The 22,981-nt window shown below is 39.6% G+C and overlaps 1 protein-coding gene across 3 annotated transcripts in view; it reads left to right on the top strand.

Annotated features, from left to right (window-relative positions):
• The window catches only part of LOC109469333 (carbohydrate sulfotransferase 12-like), a 46,265-nt gene that overhangs the window by 18,058 nt on the left and 5,226 nt on the right, over positions 1-22,981 (top strand). Inside the window, exons 2-6 of one of the 3 annotated variants that reach the window (XM_019767836.1) lie at positions 6,380-6,624; positions 7,909-7,938; positions 10,288-10,329; positions 11,080-11,168; positions 11,805-12,133. In XM_019767836.1, the coding sequence (XP_019623395.1) occupies positions 6,477-6,624; positions 7,909-7,938; positions 10,288-10,329; positions 11,080-11,168; positions 11,805-12,133 (638 nt within the window). In that variant the 5' untranslated portion in view covers positions 6,380-6,476. Of the gene's footprint in view, positions 1-6,379; positions 6,625-7,908; positions 7,939-10,287; positions 11,169-11,804; positions 12,134-22,981 lie in introns of all 3 variants that reach the window. The other 2 variants (XM_019767837.1, XM_019767838.1) reach the window with 2 other exon arrangements.

Here is a 22,981-nt window from a genome sequence, read left to right as displayed (position 1 = left end):
ACCATGCACTGTGTAGACGGTTTTGGGTCTTTGTACCCTCTCTCTACTGTTTTACCAGCCTTGTTGCTTTCCTCTACCTACCTAAAGGGAGCAAGGCCGTACTGATTTGAGTTCCTATTGAACTACCTTATCACGACAAAAATGATGCGAGCGCGCAAAACACCACGCATGTTGTATTTTTCTAAACAATACGGAGAGTCATCGTAGGGGAAAATTTAAACAGTTTTGGCTGACAACCATTTCCTCCATTATACTCTATTCCACCGACTTAAAGTACTAACAAGAAGCCATAGGCGACAATTCTCCGTGAAGTATTATATATTGCAACAAAAAGAAGTAGCCATTGGCGACAATTCTCTGTGAAGTGTGATAAATCGAACAAAGAAAAATTGTTTGAACGCGCGTCGGCTCAGTCATCTTAAGACGCAACAAACAATCAGAGATGCGAAATGCCGACACGTGACGCGGGATTTTCATACAGTCTAAACAACGGGGAAGGGCGCGCGATGCCCGAAATATTTTTGCGTCAATATTCAGCGCCGTGTTTCAAGAGATTAATACCGGGAAACAATTTCTTTTCTTGTTTTGAACGCATAAACATGCATTTACGCTAATGTAGTATGATTCAGGGTTCCTTTTTTTTACCTGACATGGTGTGTATTGTGTGTACAATCTACAGAAAGAGAAATGTACATCAGGTCCGATCATCCGATTTTCACGTTTCGGTTTTTGGACTCGGTTCATGAACGTATTTTGGTTTGGCTCCTGGAATGTGCTCCCGGGACTGTCTACAGGGAACACTCGCACATTCGCGATGTATCAGGACAGCGCGACTGGTCGGCATTAGCGCAGTCCCTGCAATTAGTAACAGTTGCACATCAATCCGGCCGAAAGCATGATTGTGTAACACAGGCTACTTCTTCATATACCGGCTCATGCTACAAAACGCCTTTACAACTAGCAAATCATAAAATTATCCGATCTACTAGTATGTGCGGTTTACCAGCCCCAGACCACATCCGACCACGAGGCAGAACACATTGATGGGTTGCTCAAAAATATTGTCCATGTTTACAGTGAAGCGGCCAGCATGCTGGTTGCTAGGACGACCGGCCAGTTGCTACGTGACTAAATACACGCCGCCACTAGGTCGCCACAGCCGACCAGTTTAAAATCGATAGGATTACGTCATCGGTATTTACATTTCGTAATGTTGACCTCTGACCACCCCACATTTCCGTCCCCATCAGCCTGACCGCGACTTAATTACTACTGGTCACATAAACGGACGAAAACATATTTCAACGACATGGGGATGTTTCGAAAATAAGCATTTACTCCAATATCAAAACAGCTACGGTAAAAATAAAAAGACGTGCATCATCCCGGACATAATGCCACACCACATGCGAAATTACACAGAAATGCGACGTACGGAAGAATGCGTTTTGGCTGCGAACATCTTCCAAAAACTTGCCATCTCTTAAGTACGGCCAAAAACATCTGGTACCACTTATCAAAACCACCCCGTATATGCATGAAGTTCCACCCCCCCATTGCTATTCCAAACAACGCGTTTTTCTGGACCATTCCAATTCGCCTCGTAATTGTAGGGGTGCGTCTGCAATATTACATTGACCGCGAAAGCAGCAACGGCAAAAATACACATTCGTGCATCAACACGGGCATGCCCACAGAAGGCGTATAAAATTGCGTGCCGATTACACAAAGAGAACCCAGTGTTTTGACTGCGAACATGAAAAATCAGCCGATCACAACACTCCGTCCGGAGGTCCTGACCTCCTTCACGGAGTAATAAACCAGAAAATTTGCATATTCGACCCACTAAATATGTATACGTACTTTGCGACGTGGCAATGCATATTTAATGGCAATAACAACCAACAATAAATCAAGTTACACAATAGTCCTACCGTTTCTGAATGTTCCCGGTGTTTTATACACTTGATGTTGCTCATTTTTAAAATATATCTACAAAGAAATGATAATTTCATTTTATCAAACATAATATCGCTTAGCATTTTCAGTTTTATAGAAAGACTGGGTTACATTTCATGTTTATAGTCCAATGGTATTTTGGTAAATTTCTTCCTGATGCATAGTTCTTCACCATTCAAAATGTGTCCCTGAAATTTTCTTTTTTTCTAAGTCTGCCAGGAAATCAGCAAGGTTTGTCAGTCGACGTAAATGAATATATTAGTGATATTGCAAGTCAGTTTGAGCCAATCGCCTCAAACTGGTGCCTATGCTGAAAGCGTTTTTCATTCTGTATCTGGTGCTAATTGCATTATCCTGATACAAAGGAATAATTAAACTGTTACGCACAGTACACTGTGTTGTATACTATTAGGTTTTGCGAGAATAACCTATCTAGATGGTTTTAGGCAACATGAATGACGTCATTATGACGTCAAGTTACTTCATAATGTTATCAAAATTGTTGTTATGATTAAACATTACAATTACACCTCTGGAAGATTTTGTTGTCATACGATATACCGTTCACGAGAATGAGCAATCAATCCATCTGGTCCTGCAGCCTTTCAGTCCCACGGATCCCTCTAAAAGCCCAGTCTACATACTTGGGTTAAAACGCATTGATTTTTACATTAGATCTTATATTCCCAGATGAGATATCATATTCCCAGGAGGATCCTCTCCACCACATCCCTGATCCTGCGATGAAGTTCAGGTTTGGATGTGTTGAAGAGTTAGAAGTGATGAATGAACTTCTAAGGCTGAAAACGAGGGTTGGACAAAATTCCGGCTAAACTTCTCAAAGACTGCGCCCCAGTGATGGCAAAGCCTCTCTAGAGAGGTTACATCTGACTGGAGGGAGGCTCAGATCTCACCTGTACAAAAGTCTGGTAACCGTGCTGATGTCGGTAACTGCCGCCCTGTGTCCATGCTAAGTGTTACGTCAAAGGTAATTGAAACACGTTACCTGACAAGATGTGAACTTCTCACTACTCACCAAAGCGGATTCAGAAGGCTCGGGGACCGCTGTACAGAAGATTGTGGAGGACATTAGGTCTGGTTACAACTGCAGTAAGGTCACAGTCGCACTATTTCTGGACTTAAGGAAGGCTTTTGATTCGGTCAACCATGCTATTCTGTTAGGCAAACTTCATAAGCTTGACTTTGACAGTGATGCCATGAAATGGTTTTCCTCTTACCTCTCTGAGCGCTTCCACTGCACGTGTCTTCAGGGTCAACACTACAAAAACTCGGGTCTCTTGTGGGGTTCCTCAGGGAAGTATTCTACTGTTCTGCCTATACGTTAATGACTTACCCAACGTCATTGAAAAATGCAGCATTCACATGTATGCTGATGACATAGCCCTGTACTACTCGGCTGATTCCATGAAGGCCTATGAAGAGATTGTTGCTATCGGCATTAACAGAGATGTAAAATGGCTAAATGAAAACAAGTTGCTAGTACATCCTGACAAGACCAAATCGATGCTCCTCGGGCTCCCTCAGAAATTGAGGCATGCTGGGACATCCGTCAACACAACAGACGGTGTGAACGTATATAAGCAAGCTGACTCGTTGACCTACCTGGGCATTACTCTCGACCCATTACTCAGCCCACTCAGGTGGGCAGCACATGTGCACAGAATCACGAAGAAGCTTCTTAGCGGACTCGGAGCCATGGGGCGTGCTAGAGACTTTGTTACAAAGGACGTTCTACGAAACACCTACAAGACACTATTACTGTCTCATCTGGAGTATTGTGCCACAGCATGGCTACCAAGTCTTGTACTGCAAGGGCTGCAAGGCTCATTACAGGTCACAAACTCCAGGACATGTCTCAGTGGTTAACTTGCGAGCTGAGGCAGGGATAGATTCTGTGCATAAACAGACAGAAATCATGAGTCTTGTTAACATATTTAAGGCAATTCGTAGAAGTGCGCCGGTGTACATGGCGTCTTTGTTTAAGTCGGAGACTCCCCCAACATTAAGTGTACGGTCTACTCGGTCAGAGTTAAAGCATCTTTGGGACTACGACCCTCACCTACTCTTCTGTCCACCAGCAAGAGTTAAGGCATACCGGAGCAGTCTACAGTACTATGGTCCTTACCTGTCGAACAGTCTTCCGCTACAGCAACGACAGCTCCTTAGTCTCAGGACTTTAAACAGACCATTAAACAGACCATCAGGAACAGGATCTAGTTGATGTTTAGGATGTTGTATTTCACCGTGTGTATTTAGTAATTGTTTATATACTGTTTATTTGTTGTGTGTATTTTTATGAAGCCCGCGCCCATTTTAATCTCGGATAGCGCCTGAACGACTTGCACTAGAAACGTCAAATTTTGTGACCTTTCCTAGAAAATATCTGGCAACAATTTGATATTAATTAGATAAGTTCCTGATTTTTAGTGTTGCCATGTCAACGGGTTTCTGAAAGGCAGTTTTTTTAAATCAGTAATTTTTGTTCAAACATTAAAAATTTCTAGGTTTTAAGTTTAATTGCACTTCCTTTTTAACCCTAAACAGTACACCTGGGGTCCGCGCGGACCCCAGCACTATATATGCTGTAATATGTTTTTTTGTTTCTAAAGATTTTTTTTCTAAAAATTTCAGGTTATTGTTACCCACAAAGTTGTCCCTCAATACAGTGCAGAAAACCCAGTTTCCCCCATTCTTAAATTTTTTATATCTGATTTTCGTTTGGAGTCCGCGCGGACCCCAGCCGGCTTTCGATCGTAATCGATACACTGGCGGTCTTATACATTACTTTATTTCCGTTTTTATATGCTTTTATGCACTTATTGTATTGGCCACTAAATTTTCAGAGAATGGTGTACTAATAGAATTAAATTCTGTTTAATTCTATTAGTGTTTAATTCTATTAGTGTTTTCCTGTACTTTATTTGAGTTGGTCTAATTAATTAGGTGCCATTTTTGTTTTTTCGCTATGTATTTTGACAGTGTTTGTTTCTCTCTGTGCTATTGTTTTTTTCTTCTATTTTTTATTTATTCATAAGGTATAATCATATATGACCGTATTAATCTTTTTTAAAAACTTTTTACTGACATTGAAACGTTGTTGATTGAGTTATCCTAGAATAATCATATATGACCGTATTAATCTTTTTAAAAAACTTTTTACTGACATTGAAACGTTGTTGATTGAGTTATCCTGGAAACCTAATGCGTGATCCAGAGGGGACAAAACTGACCCCAGTATTTTAACACGTGAGACTTTTGCTGTCATCAATGTGTCTTGTATACATTGTTTTATTTGTTCTCATTTCCACGGCGGTCTGTCACTACGGCATTCTTTCCCATTGCTATGCGCGTTCGAAAAGGTATCGGGTTACAAGACGCTATTTTGGCCTGTTTTGGACTACCCGTAAAATATTTGAAAACAAACAAATAATATTTAGGGGTAAATTTCGTCAAATTAAAATGAAATTATCGTCTTAACATCCTTTAAATGTTAGCTTTTTATGTTAAATCACTGATTTTTTAAAATTTCGCTCAGAAAGACGATTATTTTCGGGTTTCCGTGCACAAGTCATGTCACGTTTTTAGGCAAACATCGTTCAAACCTGGCTACGTATATTACCCCAGATCCCCGATTTTAATATTTTTCGCAGACTAGAAATAAGATAAAAAATCGTGTTTTAGGGATTTTTTAATTTCTGATTGTAAGTCTAGTTTTTGTCGACATATTGGTGACATATTCTCACTATATTACCCATAATTCAAAATTGAGGCCATTTTTCAAAAATCCCTAAAACACGATTTTCGGGACAACCGTTACAGTCATTTTGAGCCGTAAATGGGGTATGTTTGACTCTCCATGTTTCCAGGTTTGAACGAGTTTTGGAGACATGTCATATCGCCAGAAAGTGTGCATTGTGTTATTCATACTGGCGCAAAGAATCATTACAGTATTCAAGGTCACTCAAGGATACGACAGTAGCTTCGCCACATGTTACATGTCCACCAAAAATAATAGCGGACATGTACTGTCCAGGAAACTGTTTGTATCTATAGAAAAGTGTTGTTTTTTATCTGTTGCAATGCACGGAGGCAGAAAGGCTTGTTTTGCCGCTTTATAGTAAATGACCGCAGGTAACCCCGAAATAGAACGCGGGTTCGATTCGAATTCCCCAGATCGAACACGATCGAACACAGTTCGGGTTCTATGACATGTGGGAACTTTTCAGCCCAAATTTTACCACCGTGTTCTCTATAAAAATTACAAGAAAATCTGAAATCTTAATTGTAGTGTAAATTTTTATCAGAAGAAATGTTATAAATGTAACACCTTTTGTACCCAGCTGACCCAGTCTTAAGATCACCTTGCCATTTACACTGCAACAATTATTTCAAATTACAGGTATCAAAGCGGAACGGCAGTAGGAGTCTTTGAGCAATCCAAAACGCGTCTCGCAGAATCTACCTCAACGACAAGTCATCGTTACTATATAGTAAAGATGGTTTCTGTAAGGTCGACTTTTATATTCCTATTTTTGTTCATTTTGATTTTGAGCACTGGAGCCTACATGTACATCAGCTACAACATTGAAGGTCTGTCACTTAAGAAAATGGTGTCTGGTGCATCGGCTAGCTATAGGGAAAGGGGTAAGTAAGTAAAAAGTTTTTTTAGTGTCTATGTGTGGCTGTGTGTGTCCCCACAACTTTTTTTTAATTAATCATTCTTTTTATTGATTTTCACAAACATTAGATACACACACAGAAAAACTTATACTGAAGGGACATGTAGAACACAGAAAAGGATAAATAAAACAGGAAACAATGAATAATGGTAACATATTTGAGTAACAGACAAAAGTGTTCTCTACAATGTTTTCAACGTTTCAGCTATTTTTACCCATTTACCAAAGTGTTTTTTATTCTAATCCTTTTTGCTATAATATGTTCTAATCTATGATACGTATGAGATGAAAGCTTGCAGATTGAGAGAGAATTGACGGTTTTTAAAGATGAATTGCTTACCTAGGAGGATTACTAAATTTGAAGAAGCTGAACACCGACCATTTAAGTCACCGAAAATAACCTTAAAAAGATCCAGATTTAAACGTTCCTTAGTATTGTTGAAAAACCAGTCTTCCACTTGTATCCAAAAAATTGTTACAACTTTACAATGGAAAAAAAAGATGGAAGACTGTTTCTTCATCTTTATTACAATAACTACATAAGGGCGACACGTTTACCCCCCCCCCCCCGGTCTAGGTAGGGTTTATCGGCCCCAGATTTTCCCTTACACTCCCGGATTTGTGCTCGCCGTGCACGGAAATTTACGGGACCCGCACACTTGGCGTGTGGTGGTAAGCGGCTAACAATAAGGGGTAATTAGGTACTGCGCGTATTCATGTTTCAGTTCATAATAACTTGAAGCAAAGTACCTGCCAGTACTTGAATCTAAGCAAATTAGCATGATCAAGGATTGTTAATACAGCATTTGAGCCTATGCGTCCCTGGTTTGATTCATCGAAATATACAATGTTTACATGAAGGTTTCCTTCTGACCTTAAATATAAGCAAAAGGCATTTGATTATCAAAGTTTAGGAGGAACCTTGCGTGTACGGTACCCAAGCCAACAAAAATACTGTTTGCAATATAGAGTTTGTGTAATCAAGGATATTATATACTCAGCAGAGCTAAGGCGGCCCAGGTATATACTAGCTACCACTTGGGTCCTGAATGAAAATTGTCATAACTCGGCAATGCATGTTTAAAAATGTCTCAAATTCGCAAGGGAGATAGATTAGATGTACATCAATTTGATGTTGTTATGTTAAGTTGATTAGTTTCAGACTATGAAAATGTCATTATTGTTGGTAAAAATAGAGTTTGCAGAACTATTCCTTAAGTCCAACACTTACATTTTTTTTTGTATACAGCTGCTGACACATACCTTCTAACAGAAACTGGTGAGTTAAATCAATATTTCCTTTCCTGTTTCTTGAAATCATTGATCAAATTTAAACACTTTAAGGGAAGCTCTTTAAATATGGCCTTTTTCCTTCCTGAAAGGCGGCTATAGTTCTTTAAAATAGTACCACAAATTTGTAGCCGGAAACACACATTTTAGCACCTTCAAGAGACACTTCTACATTTGCATCAGGACGCATTTTTATCCCCACTTCTGTGAGCCAGGGACATAGTTTTGCTGAACAATCTATGGTACATGCATAAATGTCTCTCAGAAAACGGGCAGGGAGACTCAGGTCCTGGGATTGAGATAGGCCGATAAACTAATACCAGGCCTGTTAAATTTAACTTAGCAAAAATTACATCATATGTTGTTATTGTTTGAATATAACGAGAAGGGCCTTTTTTCTATCAGGCTGCTTTTAACTAGGCTGGGTGCTAGACTGTTTCCAGTAGGGCCTACATAGCCAGCTTGTCGGCTCAAGGGCCAAAATGCCCTTAACGAAATTTAACCACCGCCCCCTCAGGTATAGCCCTGAGCCCCGTACACTGGCTAACTCGTGGTCTAATGCGCTATAGGTCTTGGTATCGAGGTTACACAATGCTTCTATCAAGGAGGCAAGTTATGTCATGGAGGGACGCACTCCTTTTTTTGCAAAACTTTCAGAACCCATTGAGTTGGAGCCATCTCCGCAAAACATTTAAGATTGTGGGCCCTAATCAGATGACTGTCAGATGCGAAAAAAGAGCAAAAATTCCCCATTGCATTAGATAAGATCAAGGTAGTTCTTTCAGATCCATTGCTTTTAGTAAGTATTATTGTACGCTATCACTGGAAAGCTTTATATACATCTATATGGTTGATCTGACAGCACAAAAACATTAAACCTCTATGCATTCTTGAGCTGTCTTGGCTTTTCTTTTGTCTGTTTTCTGGAGGGCACCTTCAAAAAATGCTAGGGGTCCACTTATTAACTCCCCAGGAGAAATAAACGCCTGGTTGAGATGCAAAAGGCAGGCGGGACCGAAGGCTGTGAACTGATACTTATACATATTAACGATCAAGTCACTCGCACTTTTTTCATTACAATATAAAAGTACCTAATCATAATATTAAAATGAGGTAAATGGCCAGGCAGGCCTGGGCCGCTTTAGTTCTGCTAAACATGCGTTATTTTGGGAGATATTTGCAGTGTTTACTTGTGTATAGTGCCAGGGTACAGGCACGAGGTAGGCACACCGTGGTGAGTGGTAGCAACGCGAACAAAAGCCTACCAACGGAACCATCGTGTGATCTCCCCACCTGCTGTAGAACCCGAACCGTCTTCGATCTGACGTAATTCGAATAGAACGGTGTTCGAAATGGGATCACCCGCGGTCATTTACAGTTAACCTGGGTTTCCCGGCCCCTCTTTACACGGGTACCTGCTACCAGAAAAAATCCACCTTTTCACAAATATAAACCATTTCCTGGACAGTAATGTCTGCAATCATTTTTAGTGGTCATGGAACATGAAACGATGCTACTACCATCATCGTGGGTGACCTTGAAGATCGCAATACTTGTACACAACTATTTTGTAACGTCAAGTTTTGGTAGTTATTCATGAATTCAAAACAAAAGACTGTCGAGGAAAGACGATAAAAATTGTTTTATCATTATGTTGTTATATTAAAACCTTAAACACCCGAACTTTTTTTGCCACGGAAATGACCAAACGGGGTCCAAATGGACCCCATTTGGTTTCTTTCAAATTTACATTCATTTTTGTATTCTTTTAGTGATCTTTGCACAATGATCTTTAGTTAAACATAATAAGATGAATATTTTTGCATGATTAAGTGTAAAAAAAATTCCAGCTTATTATCATAATTTGTGCAAAAAAAGGATAAGGCCTACAGGTATAAGCATGGGGTTGACCTTTGACCTCATATGAATGTCAAAGGTCATAACCTCTGAAAACGTGATGACCTAGTTCTTAAGGTTAAGGTTACTTGGCAAACTGCATAATATTAAAGCAATAATGCTTTCGTGAAGACATATTAAGGACATCCGAACAATTTCGTGTGTAGGAAAGTGCAAATATGGCTCCCGTTTGTACCCCAGACGGTCTTTTACATCAGACATCCCGTTGTTATTTTTACAAATTTGTGCCGATCTCCCGAAATTTAGGAGAACTTGAAGAAGAGGTTTATTGACAAAGTCACGGAAGGAATTTTTTTTCAAAAATTTATAATAGCACATAAATATATACGACTGGGGTCCAAATGGACCCCTTTCGGGTGTTTGAGTGCTAACTTAAATTTTGAGTAATAATTTAACCTACACTTTCAACATCTCCATCTAGCTTCATCACCGTCACCATCATCTGTCGACACTAAGGGAAGGGGTAAGACTTTAGTTGCATCGTTGTACAACTAGCGCTAGCGTACCTGCCTGCATCATAGGAATTCCTTACTTGCCTTCTGTGAAACATTTTTAAACACCAACACTACGTTATTCCACCTAAAAAGTATTTGCCACCTTTAGGCTTAAACAAAAGCAAGGCCGAATTAAAGATACAAAATGGGAAGATATAATAAGTAAAAGAAGGCAAAACGTCAACCTTAACCTTCGAATTTTAAAGGCCTACCTACCATCACAGAATCCATGCAGACTTAAGTAACTAAATCTATTGATATAATTCATATACTTGTATATTTATAAGTAAAATATTAGACAATGGTTAGGCTAGACAATGGTTAGACAGATTTCTAATGACCTTGAACACCATAATTGAAATAAAGTTTAAAAAAATGGAATCAGAAATGAAACAGGCCATTCGATGTAGGAGAGTTGCCGATATTCATGTAGAAATGCGGGGTATATATGATTATAATGTATTCAAGTCGCAACATTTTTTCCTCGCTGGAAAACATGTGCAAGTCAGCAATATAAGATAAAAATGTAGAGAAAAAAACAGTTGCTAATTCTATATCTGTACCTAAATACAGTCAATATTTTTAAAGTAAATGGTGCCAATTTACGTTAATTCTCAGATGTAATAAAAAGATTTGTCATATAAAAATTGAATTGTTGTGGACTTAAGGCCAATTTAATTGCTGTTCCAATCTCATGTTATTTTCTCTTCGTCCTCGAGAAACTTGGGAAAACTTAACAGAAGCGGAGACTGAACAGTCCCGAAGAATAACTATGCTTAACGCATACTGTGCGAGGAACTTTCCAAAGGTACGTTATCGTGTTTAATAAAATAGTTATTTGTGCAAAAGTGAATTAAACATAAGCTTAAGCCCACAGATACATTGGAAATAGACAATATGGGTTTAAATTAACTTTAAAAAAGGCGAAGTAGGGCTGACATTGTAAGAAAAATAGCCGGAATGTACCTGATCTTATGATTTGGTCCGCAATTTTGGATTTTGACCGATGACGTAATCAGATTAGCATATATATATATATTGATAATGTCGGGAACTGGTACATTCGCCTACTAAGTAGTGTTTTGTAATCCCGTTTAATGAGCCCTGTAGTAAAACACACGAGACTTAGAGAACAGTAAAACTGATTTGTCTGCCCAACTGTAAGTATATTTCTAAGTAAAAGTGTGGAAATGTTAGAAATAATTTCAATTTTATATCATTAAAGCGATATTATATAAATGTTTCTCTACTCTAAACATGTCCTTGTGCTTTACGCCTATCTACCGATTTATAAAATTACAATCTAGATGAGAAAAGTTCAATTATTTACATATAATGTACAGTTTTTGAACAAAAATCTTACATGATATCACTTTTTAAGTATTTTGTCCTGGCCGATTAAGCCAGATCATACGCTTTGCAAATTTACTTTATTATTTTTTAGGGTGCATCGAAACCGAGCCGAAACAACCACATATTCATTTTTGACAAGATCAAAACGGTCTACTGCTATATCCCCAAAACCGGGTGTACAACAATGAAACTGTTACTTTACAATCTGGAGCACAATGAAACTGAAAAGTTGTCGTGGGGTTTTAGAAAAGTTGACTGGTTACCTTCTGACGATAAAAGTAACCGTACGTCTGGCGAACGTGATGTTGAGTGGATACACCGACAAAAGTTTAAATCATTGGAGGACTACAGCGAAGAAGAAGTCAGTCTGCGTCTTGCGACCTACAAAAAGATCATCGTTGTTCGCGACCCTTTGGAGAGGTAAATATAATTCTTTTATACGATAGCATTTGTATCACTGCTGTTAGGAGTTTGAAAAGATTTACGGTTCTGGTAATACATACATTGCAAAAATAGCATTTTGCCCGAGGCAATACCACAAAAATTGATACCGGCGAACCTTTGCAACAGGCCTCCCTATCTTCGTTTTGTTTCTGTACCCTACATTCAACATCTCTTGTCACAAACTAACATGTAGGACGGAACTCACTGATAACTGGTATACACTGCATAATATTGATAACTGTACTAATACATGTTATCAATTGCAACAGCACTGACTTAAAAATGACGTCCTAAAATGACGTCATTATTATTTAAGCTGTCGGCCATCTTGGATGGTCAATCTTTAATTTTGAATGATTAATTTTATAAAGATTCAGGGTCAAAATGCAATGTAAATGGCCTAATGATGTTGCAATGAACTGTTTTTTGTAGAAAAAAGTTGTTTCACAAGAGGTAATAAAATGGTCTACCGTTTTGGTTTTTGATAGACCGATGGCTTAATCAAATAAGCTTCAACAAATGTTCATAGGCGACGATTTTCGGTAGGTTTTTCATGTACAGATTGGGTACAGATTCAATACACCATGGTGGAAACATACTGCTAATGAACAGTTATATGGTTTGTTACCAAATGTAACTACAGTAGTTTTAATAAGCTGTAGACTAAGCTTGGCTGGTCATGTTGTACGTAGTGAAGAACCAGCCAGTAGGCTTCTACTCTGGAACCCTGATACAAAAAGAAAAGTTGGAAGGCCAAACGTAACACTTAGGAAACTTATAGAAACTGAAACAGGCTTGCAGGGCCTGGAACTTATCTCTGCGATGAAGGACAGAAAGTTCTGGAGATCTAACTTTGTATGCTCTACCTCTTCGGAGGATGATTGATGATGATTGGGTACAGAATACGGTATGTAAACAGTGTTTGAAATATTAACAACTGGTAACAACGTGTCATAAAAATTGATAAAATCCTGGTCAAATACCTAAGATCTGTAGCCTAGCTAAATCGTGCTAGTGGAAGCCGTCCGCCCCAAAGGCTTGTGGTGGGGGTCCTAAAAAAGTTAAAAAATATGGCAATGTAAACAGATGAACACAGTTATCTTTCATAACATTTCAATTGCTACACATAATTTATATGACAAGGTATCGTAGCAGGTGCAAAACGTAAGTCATGGTCTCAACACATACACGTATTTGAAAACGAATATACACAACAAACGCCTAATGTCTGCTTAGAGAACCTCGGCTACCTCAAAACTACTAAGGCTATGGCCTATTCCTCAGAGTTAAAAAATAGGGCTGTTTCTTTAAGCATTTAACTCAAAATTGCTATGAAAAAAGAAAGTAACGTCCACTAAAACGGCATACTGCATGATCCATCATATAGAAACAGTTGACGCCCCCCACCCCCCTGTGGTCTGAGTAGGGTTAATTCGTGTTAGCTTAAACATGACTGACTCTGACAGGAACTCCAAAATCTGAAGATAATCTTCTTTTGGAGTAAAATTTAAAAAACGAATCATTGATATAACGTGTAAACAGCTAATATTATAAGCACGGAGCTTTTATCAATAGGTAGTCAACTCTCCAACCCGCGGTGAAGGAACGTTAGATGTGGTAATAACCAACCTGAAATTCTACTATAATGTTCCTGCTGTAACTAACCCTATCGGAAACAGTGACCACAATGCAGTTTGGTGGCACCCAAAGGTCCTCCCGATCTCGAAGACGCCTAAAAGAAAGCCAGACTGCACCACAAGGACAAGCCGTGGTTTACTGTTGCACTTAAGAATCTGATGGCACAGTCACGGCCAATGGACGGCCTTCGGAACAAGATTGCCAGAGACATTCCCCGGGGAAAGTAAACATACTACAAGGACCACATTGAGTACATAAAGAAGACTCATCCATCAGAAAGGCACAAGTCTATCCGACGCGTGGCAAACTGGTCTGCTCCTTCTACAACGATCCACGTACCGGGTGTAGAACTGCACGACAGGGCAGGTACAGCGGACGCAGGGAACAAACATTTGTCAGCCATCTGCCAGGCACTCAGCCCACTCGATCGTGGTGACTTACCGTCATACTTACCTGCTACCCCACCTCCGCGAGTAAGCATATGGGACATGTACTATCGACTTAGGCGTAACTCATTACTTTAGTTTGCAACATGTGTACTGAGAACGGGTATCTTCATCATTCTGCCGGCTGTTTGTAGAAGAACGGTACAATAAAACAAGAGTTCCACGATCTCATACCTTCGCGAAATGATGTTAACCCTTGCCGGTGGACGAATTATAAAATTTTAATCGATTTTGCAAATAAGAACCTCATTTGCATAGATTATATCAGTTGATCATATTCTCCATCCAATGAAAGTCTTATCTTAACCAAAAGGATATTATAGCACTTTCTCATAAATTATGCAAATGAGGTCATGATTTGAATAAATTATGTTTATTGATGTTTGCCTTCACTTAACTCCCAAGTGTGGCAAGTATGAATCTCCCAGCAGTTACAACTATGAAATTATAAAAAACTTTATGTTAAAAAGTTATGAACATTTCCCATTTATTATGCAAATTAGGTCTTCATCTACATACTCTATATCCTCAGATGTTTTTTTTTGTTCTCAATTACATGCCACAAGTGTTTCATAGTCCTATTATCGAACAATGCAGATATATATAATTTCCTCATTATTTATGCAAATTAGCTCATGATTTGCATAACTGTCATATGATTATGTCAAGCATCACTTCAGCTACCTACATACCAAAAATTTTACGACAATCCGTTAACAGGTTCTTGAGTTATCACCCTTCGAAAAATTTTCAACAAATGCTCCTGCAGTTTCAGAACAAGCCGCTAGGGGGCCCAAACTCATGTCATTTCTTCCCTACCCCCAGAGCTATCTACCAACCAAAATTCGTGACCCTAGCATGTCTGGATCACGAGATATCAAAACCGGAAGTTCTGCTGCAGTACCTAGGAAAGCCACCAGGAGGCCCAAAATCTAATCATTTCGAGGTCTCATTAAAACCTACACACCTACCAAGTTTCATGAAAATGCATACTAAGCTTCTTGAGTTATATATGCTGTTCACAAACAGACAGACAAACAAACAAACAAACAGACAAACGCTACTGAAAACATAAACTTCTTGGCGAAGGTAACAATACTGTCACGACTTGACAGATAACACGCAATGAAGCCAACTTTTTACGCAGATTTTAGCACTACGTGATGTTAGGCAAACTAAACAGTAGAATGTTTTCAAGGAATTCACAGAAATGACAATGATAGATAATGTGATGCATAAACATTATACAGCACAGAATGAAGAGTAACAGTAAATGTAGTCATGTTTGGCAGGGTATGGCAAGTTATAGTAGGTACATCATGTATCGGTTCAATCATTAACCGGCAAGTTGATAGCAACAAGCAAAATGCATAGGTTCTATTACTTTTGTTGCTCACTGATTTTGGACGAACCCAGGTAACTTCTTCGTCACAGTTTTGCACACAGTGGTTGCTTCAGCAGCGTTTCCGCTGACGCAAACATAGTTTGAGGTTCCACAGTTGTACCAACGTGAGCGCTTAAAGTTGCCGTGGTGTTCTCCAAGCAGAAAAATCCGCTTGTTAGACTGTTTTATTTTTTCCGACCCTTTGCTTTTGTTTGTTGGTCTGGTTGTCTTTGTTGGCTTGTTTGTCATTTCTCTCCATTTTTATGTTTGGCGGCCCGTCTTCGATGGGTTGAGTTTGCCTTACAAATCTCGGCTTCGCTAAGATCTGTTCCTTCCCGTCATGATTGCTCCATAAGTGCAGCCCCCTTTGAATATGCTAACCTTTATGTCTACAGTCCCATTTCGATTTGTTCATCAAAGTAGATTTCACAGATTTTACAAAGTGATTGTGGAAGTACTTAGTACAAAGGAGGTTATATACAGTATTTAACATCCTTGTTTGTTTGTTTGTTTGTTTGTTTGTTTGTTTGTTAGTACCATGGGGTTAAAATACAGATCACTCCATGTTAATACTGAAGTAAACAAGCAACATTTACGCGTTTGGGTTGAGTTCATTGCATTTACATGAAACAAGGTGCTAATAGCCGCTAGTCGGTGACCTGTCAGCAGCCCTCTGATTGAGCCCCGCTAGAAACCTACTGGATGTCGTATAGTGTACACGGGGGGAGGGGGTCTGTCTCACTTCCCTTTCAAGATCAATCTGGAAGATAATTTGGAAAATTTAACCCAGTTAAGAAAGTCAGGGCCTAGATTGTATTTTTCCAAAGCATTAAGAACCAAGTCTTTGAAGATGGTATCGAATGCTTTACTATAATCTAAGAACAATATTGCCCCTGATAATTTCCGGTCTATAGTAAAACAAATAACATCATCAATTTCACAAACATTAAAAAAGTTCGACCCTTCACATATCCGGCTTGTTTGTCACCAACAATATAAGAAATGATGTTCTGTAGACTTTTTCCTAATATCTTTGCGGTTTTTGTTTATATTTCAGTCTATACCACATGGTATTGATGAAATATATTGTTTTCTCTTATATGTTTCTTCTCCTTCTCCTGCCATAATGTCAAATGGATTCAACTCTATCATTGTTTAGCCAAATGACTTGAAATTTGGCAAGGAGGTAGAGTGGGCTAATACCCCCATTTTTTTGGTTATTTTTTTCATACATGTCTTTGAAAAAAATTTATGAAGGATGGATTTTTGGATCCTGAGCCCTGGTATTACAACCTAATGATCTGAAAGTCGGTATAAAGGAATCTTGAACGTGTGTCTACAGAATAGCAGTCACATATTTGGCATAAACCACTTACAAATGACTTATTGATTTTTAAATTCCCCAGATTTGAGCTCTCAGCTGGGCACTCAACAGACAAAAACCGCTTATTTTTTGTATCATCAGTTGTAGCAGGTTCTTAGCTACATATCTGTTAAAGATTTTTTTCAAAATATCTTCCACCATTAGCGAGCAATCGCCCATCGGGCAACGCGAGTTTTACCCGCTGCGCCGCGAGCGAGCGCCCTCCCCCGAGCGCACATTGCCGAGCGGTTGGTCTCGCGGGAAAGCGAGTTTGGGGTTTGTGTACATCGTAAACAAGAAAACTAGCCAATAATTTGTAGCCAACAATACGAGCTTCAAGACGATGTCAAAATGAAAGCTGTGCGGCATCGGTGTAAAAATGTCGACCTTTAAACTTTTTAAAATAGATTTTCTCGGTAATATCCATCTCAAAAAAATTAATGCTTATATTTTTGAAAACTTCAGTTTGCCGTTCTGAGCTATTATAGCGCCCGGAATAGGGGTTACTTTTACTATTATCGATTGGGTTTTCCAAAATCGTGTTGGCCCAGCTGGGCGGGCGGCGAGGGTCTATCTCAGGATGACGCGATTCCTGCGACATCAGACGGGAATGCAGCCACCAGTACATCAAACAGGCCGGGTGAGAAATTATTTCTGCCTTCTATGTAGTTTTTAGTTGGTTTACATGCATTTCAAAGTAGATATTACCGCCTGGCACTCGATGCAAACTGCAGCATATGTTTACTTCGTGATGTTTAGATGTTTTGCTCATACACGTCCGCTGGCTTAGAACCTTATGATTTTTTTTGCCTCAAATAATTAATTGACCTTGATTATAAATTATTATACCTTATATAATATTTTTTTGGCGACGCCTCAGGGGGGAGCCTAATGGCTCAGTATTGTGTGTAGTTTGCAAGAATTCTAGGAATTGCACAGGCATTTTTTTCCACAGGCATGGCATGTCTACAGGCATGTTGATGGCACACTTTTATGTACACATTCCTACATAGTCCTAAATTCTTGCCCACATACCCACATGCCTTTCAAGTGGAAGTTTTACATTCTTCCCACATTTCTTCCCACATGCCTTCCAAGTGGATGTCTTAGCATTCCAAGTGGAAGTCCTACATTCTTGCTCACATTCCTGTCCCACATACCTTCCAAGTGAATAAACTACAAACTCCTAAGACATTTTAGAATTACTTCTATGAGTACAGTCGATAGTGATCAGATGTGCTGTTGTAGTACCAACACAAGTTGCCAACACTAGTCAAAGAAGTTGCCAACACAATCAAAGTGTGTGTTGTTTTAGGATCTGTTATGACAATAGACAATAGCATTTTAAGGAGGGCCCCGCATGCTCATTTTCCGTAGAGTGTAATTGACTGTTTTCATTCTACGACTGTAACCGGACCGATCTATTAACGTGTGTCCTGGATGGTAAATTTGCCATGTTCAATGATGAATCCAATGATGAATTCTACGTAAGTCAGCAGAAGACATAGACTTTAATAAATTGATCTTAAATGTTAATATAATTTGTAAAGACCATGCGTGTTTTTTGAGTAAATACTACTCTACTGGAATTTGGAAAATGACCCACGCTGTCTTTCCACCTAGCTTCTATTGAGTCGCATGGTTGGGATACATTACAAGTTGATATTCATGAGTTCAAAAAAATCGGTACAATATTATCATGTGACCCGTTTCTAGCAAACTAGTGCATTTGAAGCTTGCGTTGTGTACAGACTATTACACATATTAGATGTTTTGTGCTACCGTTTTACAAGAAGTTCTAAATATAACAACTCTTCATGAATGGAAAGGATTGTTCATATAAATTTCTATTTCATTACAAATTCAAACTGCTGACACGGAGATCAGTTCGCTAGGATAGGTATATTGCGAAATTAACTCCTCGCGAACATAAATGCACTTACATATATGTTGTACACATCAGAGGTTCACATTGATAGGTTGTTGACATTGGTTGGCATAACCAAATATATTGACTAGATCAATTTTGTTATAGGACAAGGTAGAAGTACACATGTATTTTAGAGTTTTTTTGTGCATGCATGCAGTATGCCGTAAAATTAATCATGTATGATATATGACAATACATCTGCATACTATCTACACCACAGAGAGATTTGTACTTCTGTAAGACCATCGACACAGGTGTTTTATACGGCTTTATTTAGCCTTAAATGGATTTCCTGTTACATTACCTTAAGTTTGCCTGGCCGTAGGGTGCTTGCGGAAGGCCTCCGGTTAGAAAAAATACCACCCAAAAACGACAACTGCAATGGGTCATTCGCACCTTCTGCCATGTGATGCCTTTTTGAAAACTAGTAGAAGGGAAAACTTTTTTCAGGCCCAAGATCATCAGTTTTGGCTTGCACAATAATTCCTCTCCGGCTGTCACACGGTCCTATGTGAACTATTTCCGCCCAGAACGTTGGTCCTCTGCGTGCCCAGTTCCATTTTCTTAGCCACCTCAGCAATATATCCTGTAACTGTCAAGTCCAGTCCGTGAAACGCGGGTGGTCGTCTTTAAATTGTAGGTTACTCAGATGTGTTGTTAGCCTGGGTTCCATCCTGGTTAGTTTACGTCCGCTCCCACAGTGGTTGGTCGGTAGCGACTGTGGGAGCGGACGTAAACTAACCAGGATGGAACCCAGGCTAATGTGTTGTTGCCATTTACGATTTAAGCGCTTAGTGGTGGTGTGGCTTCTCCTGATGAGAACAACGACGTTTCATTCGGGAGCTGTTCGATTTGGAACAGCGTGGAATTTGTACAATGCCTGCCCTTCGTCATGCGCTGAAAACCGGTGGGACATATAGTGGTATGGTTGCTATGCCTGCATTCTTAACATGCGCTGTAAACCCTAGGGATTTGTGGCATGTCGTCAATGCCCGTGTCTGCACATGCGCTGAAGTCTTATGGATGTCCTACTTTCTGGCCTTCATTCCCACATGTCTTCCAAGTGGAAGTTTTACATTCTTGACCCCATTCCTTCCCACATGTCTTCCAAGTGGATGTTTTACATTCTTGCTATTTCCACATGCCTTCCAAGTGGAAGTTTTATATTCTTGACCCCATTCCTTCCCATATGCCTTCCAAGTGGAAGTTTTACATTCTTGACCCCATTCCTTCCCACATGTCTTAGATGGTACAGGCATTATTGTCCACAGGCATGCGGAATGTCCACAGGAATTTCTCTGACCCACATCTATGCCCACACTCCTTCAACCCTTTGGAAGACCTCTCTGCCCCAGATGGAACTTTCTGTGACCCCGGGGCTCGTTCACTATACACTCAGGGGAGGAGTGCACTGTATCTGTCTAGACTTATCAGGTACCGAGGCTACCTCAAAATCATGAAATGATGGCAGTGCCATGCAAACAATAACCCTAACAGCAACCACCGTCGCCATGGCAATGTATGTTTTCATTGCCAGTCTTGTTTTACCTTAGGTTAGCAATAGTGGGTTTAATTTTTTAATGCTAACTTTAAAGAATGGCATGATAATGAATATAGTCAAAATTAACATTAAATGACATTCTCTCTTTCCTATCACAGGACTATCCATCGTTGGTCAGTACTTTGCAGCCGTGGGGCTCACACCCACAGTACTGCAGAATGGATGGGGAGAGAATTAGGAAAGGATAGCAATAACCAACATGATGGTGGCAGAAATTGACCGTGATATATTCGGTATATGTAAACTGTTGGATAGATACTAGATGAATTCTAAATACACATTCACCAGCCCAAAGTGGATAGGACTTTGTTGACCACAAGTATTTCATTTTGTAAACAAGAGTTCCACGATCTCATACCTTCGCCAAATGATGTTAACCCTTGCGGTTGAAGAATTATACAATTAATTTTGATAATTGATTTTGCAAATAAGACCCTCATTTGCATGAGTTATATCAGTTGATCTTATTCTCCACCCAATGACAGCTTTATCTTAACAAGAAGGCTATTATAGCACTTCCTCATAAATTATGCAAATGAGGTCATAATTTGAATAAATTAAGTTTATTGATGTTCGCCTTCACTTAACTTCAAGTATGAAATTCCCAGCAGTTACAACCAACAAAGCAGTTAACCAGCAGTTATGAACATTTCCCATTTATTATGCAAATTAGGTCTTCATTTACATAATCTATATCCTCAGATGTTTTTTTCATTCTCAATTACATGTCACAAGTGTTTCATAGTCCTATTATCGAACAAAGCAGATTTATAGAATGTCCTCATTAATTATGTAAATTAGCTCCTGATTTGCATAATTGTCATTTGATTATGTCAAGCATCCCTTCAGCTACCTACATACCAAAAATCACGACAATCCGTCAACCAGTTCTTGAGTTATTATCCTTCGAAAATTTTTCAACAAATGCTCCTGCAGTTCCAGAACAAGCCGCTAGGGGGCCCAAACTCATGTCACTTCTTTCCTATCTCAAGACCTATCTACCAACCAAAATTCGTGACCCTAGCATGTCCAGATCGCGAGATATCAAAACCGGAAGTTCTGCTGCAGTACCTACAAAAGCCGCAAGGGGTCCCAAAATCTAATCATTTCTAGGTCTCATCAAGACCTACCCACATACCAAGTTTCATGACAATGCATACTAAGCTTCTTGAGTTATGCTGTTCACAAACAGACAGACAAACAGACAAACAAACAAACAGACAAACGCTACTGAAAACATAACCTTCTTGGCGAAGGTAATAAACAGTACAGCCAGTGACCGAGGACATCATCTGAAAAATAAAAGAGAGTTATTCTTGATCAAGATGTAGTAAACTGATGGACGGATGTTACTAGATACATTATAAATACACATTTAGTAGCCCAAGGGGGAAAGGACTTTGTTGACCAAGTATTTTGTCAAGAAACAGTACAGCCAGTGACAGAGGACATCATCTGAAAAATAAAAAAAAAGTTATTCTTGATCATGATATATTCTGTATATGTAATAAACTGCTGGATAGATACTAGATGAATTCTAAATAAACACTTTGTAGCCCAAGGTGGATAGGACCTTATTGATTTTCCTCAGTTTCTATAAGAAATGAGAAATGAAGAAAATATTTTTTTGGGATGAAAGATAATATACCAGGCGGTATACAACATATACAATATGTACTTTTCAGCCATCATCAACAGGATACAGCATATTGTATATGTATAATATATAACTGTGTAAATCATTGTATATCATTGTATCAAGTCATGTAGAGCTTATCAAATAGATATATTATAATATATGTTGTTGTTCGTCCGTCGTAGTCGACGATGACCAATGAACATCACATCAGGTCTTGTGTGTCCGGCTGTGGCTCACAAGTCCTATACGGGCTCTGAAGGTTCTGCCACAGGTCGGGCACAGGTGGGTTTCTGGAGTCCGGGATGTGGGGGCAGCTCTGGAAGCGCGTTTCCTCACGGCTTCTGCGATCCTGCTTTTCTCGTAGAGAGTAGCACCGCTGCTGATGTGGCTGCGCCAGGCAGCACGGTTTTGGGCTGCTGATTCCCAGGTAGATGTGTCTATCTTGAAACTTTTAAGAGTTGTTTTCAGTGTGTCCTTAAAGCGCTTTTTCTGTCCTCCTACTGAGCGCTTGCCTTCTACCAGTTCACTGTACAGGAGTCTCTTCGGTAGCCGTGTGTCAGGCATCCTTACCAGATGGCCTGCCCATCTGACTTGGGCTCTCCTCAGCAGTGTGTGGATGCTTGGCAGATCGGCCCGCTGGAGGATCTCTGTGTCTGGGACTTTGTCTTGCCAAGTGATCTTCATGAGTCTTTTCAGGCAGTTTATGTGAAAGCGATTGAGCTTTCTGGCATGACGTGCGTAGATCGTCCATGTTTCGCAGGCGTACAGTAGTGATGGCAGTACAACTGCCCTGTACACCTTTAACTTCGTGCTCTAGTCTAATGCCTCTCCTCTCCCACACTGAGGCTCGCCGACGTCCGAAG

Source organism: Branchiostoma belcheri, unplaced genomic scaffold, assembly GCF_001625305.1.
Source record: "Branchiostoma belcheri isolate BF01 breed outbred unplaced genomic scaffold, Haploidv18h27 scaffold20, whole genome shotgun sequence".
Classification (NCBI taxonomy): Eukaryota; Metazoa; Chordata; class Leptocardii; order Amphioxiformes; family Branchiostomatidae; genus Branchiostoma; species Branchiostoma belcheri.
This window is presented reverse-complemented; position numbering and strand designations above follow the sequence as displayed.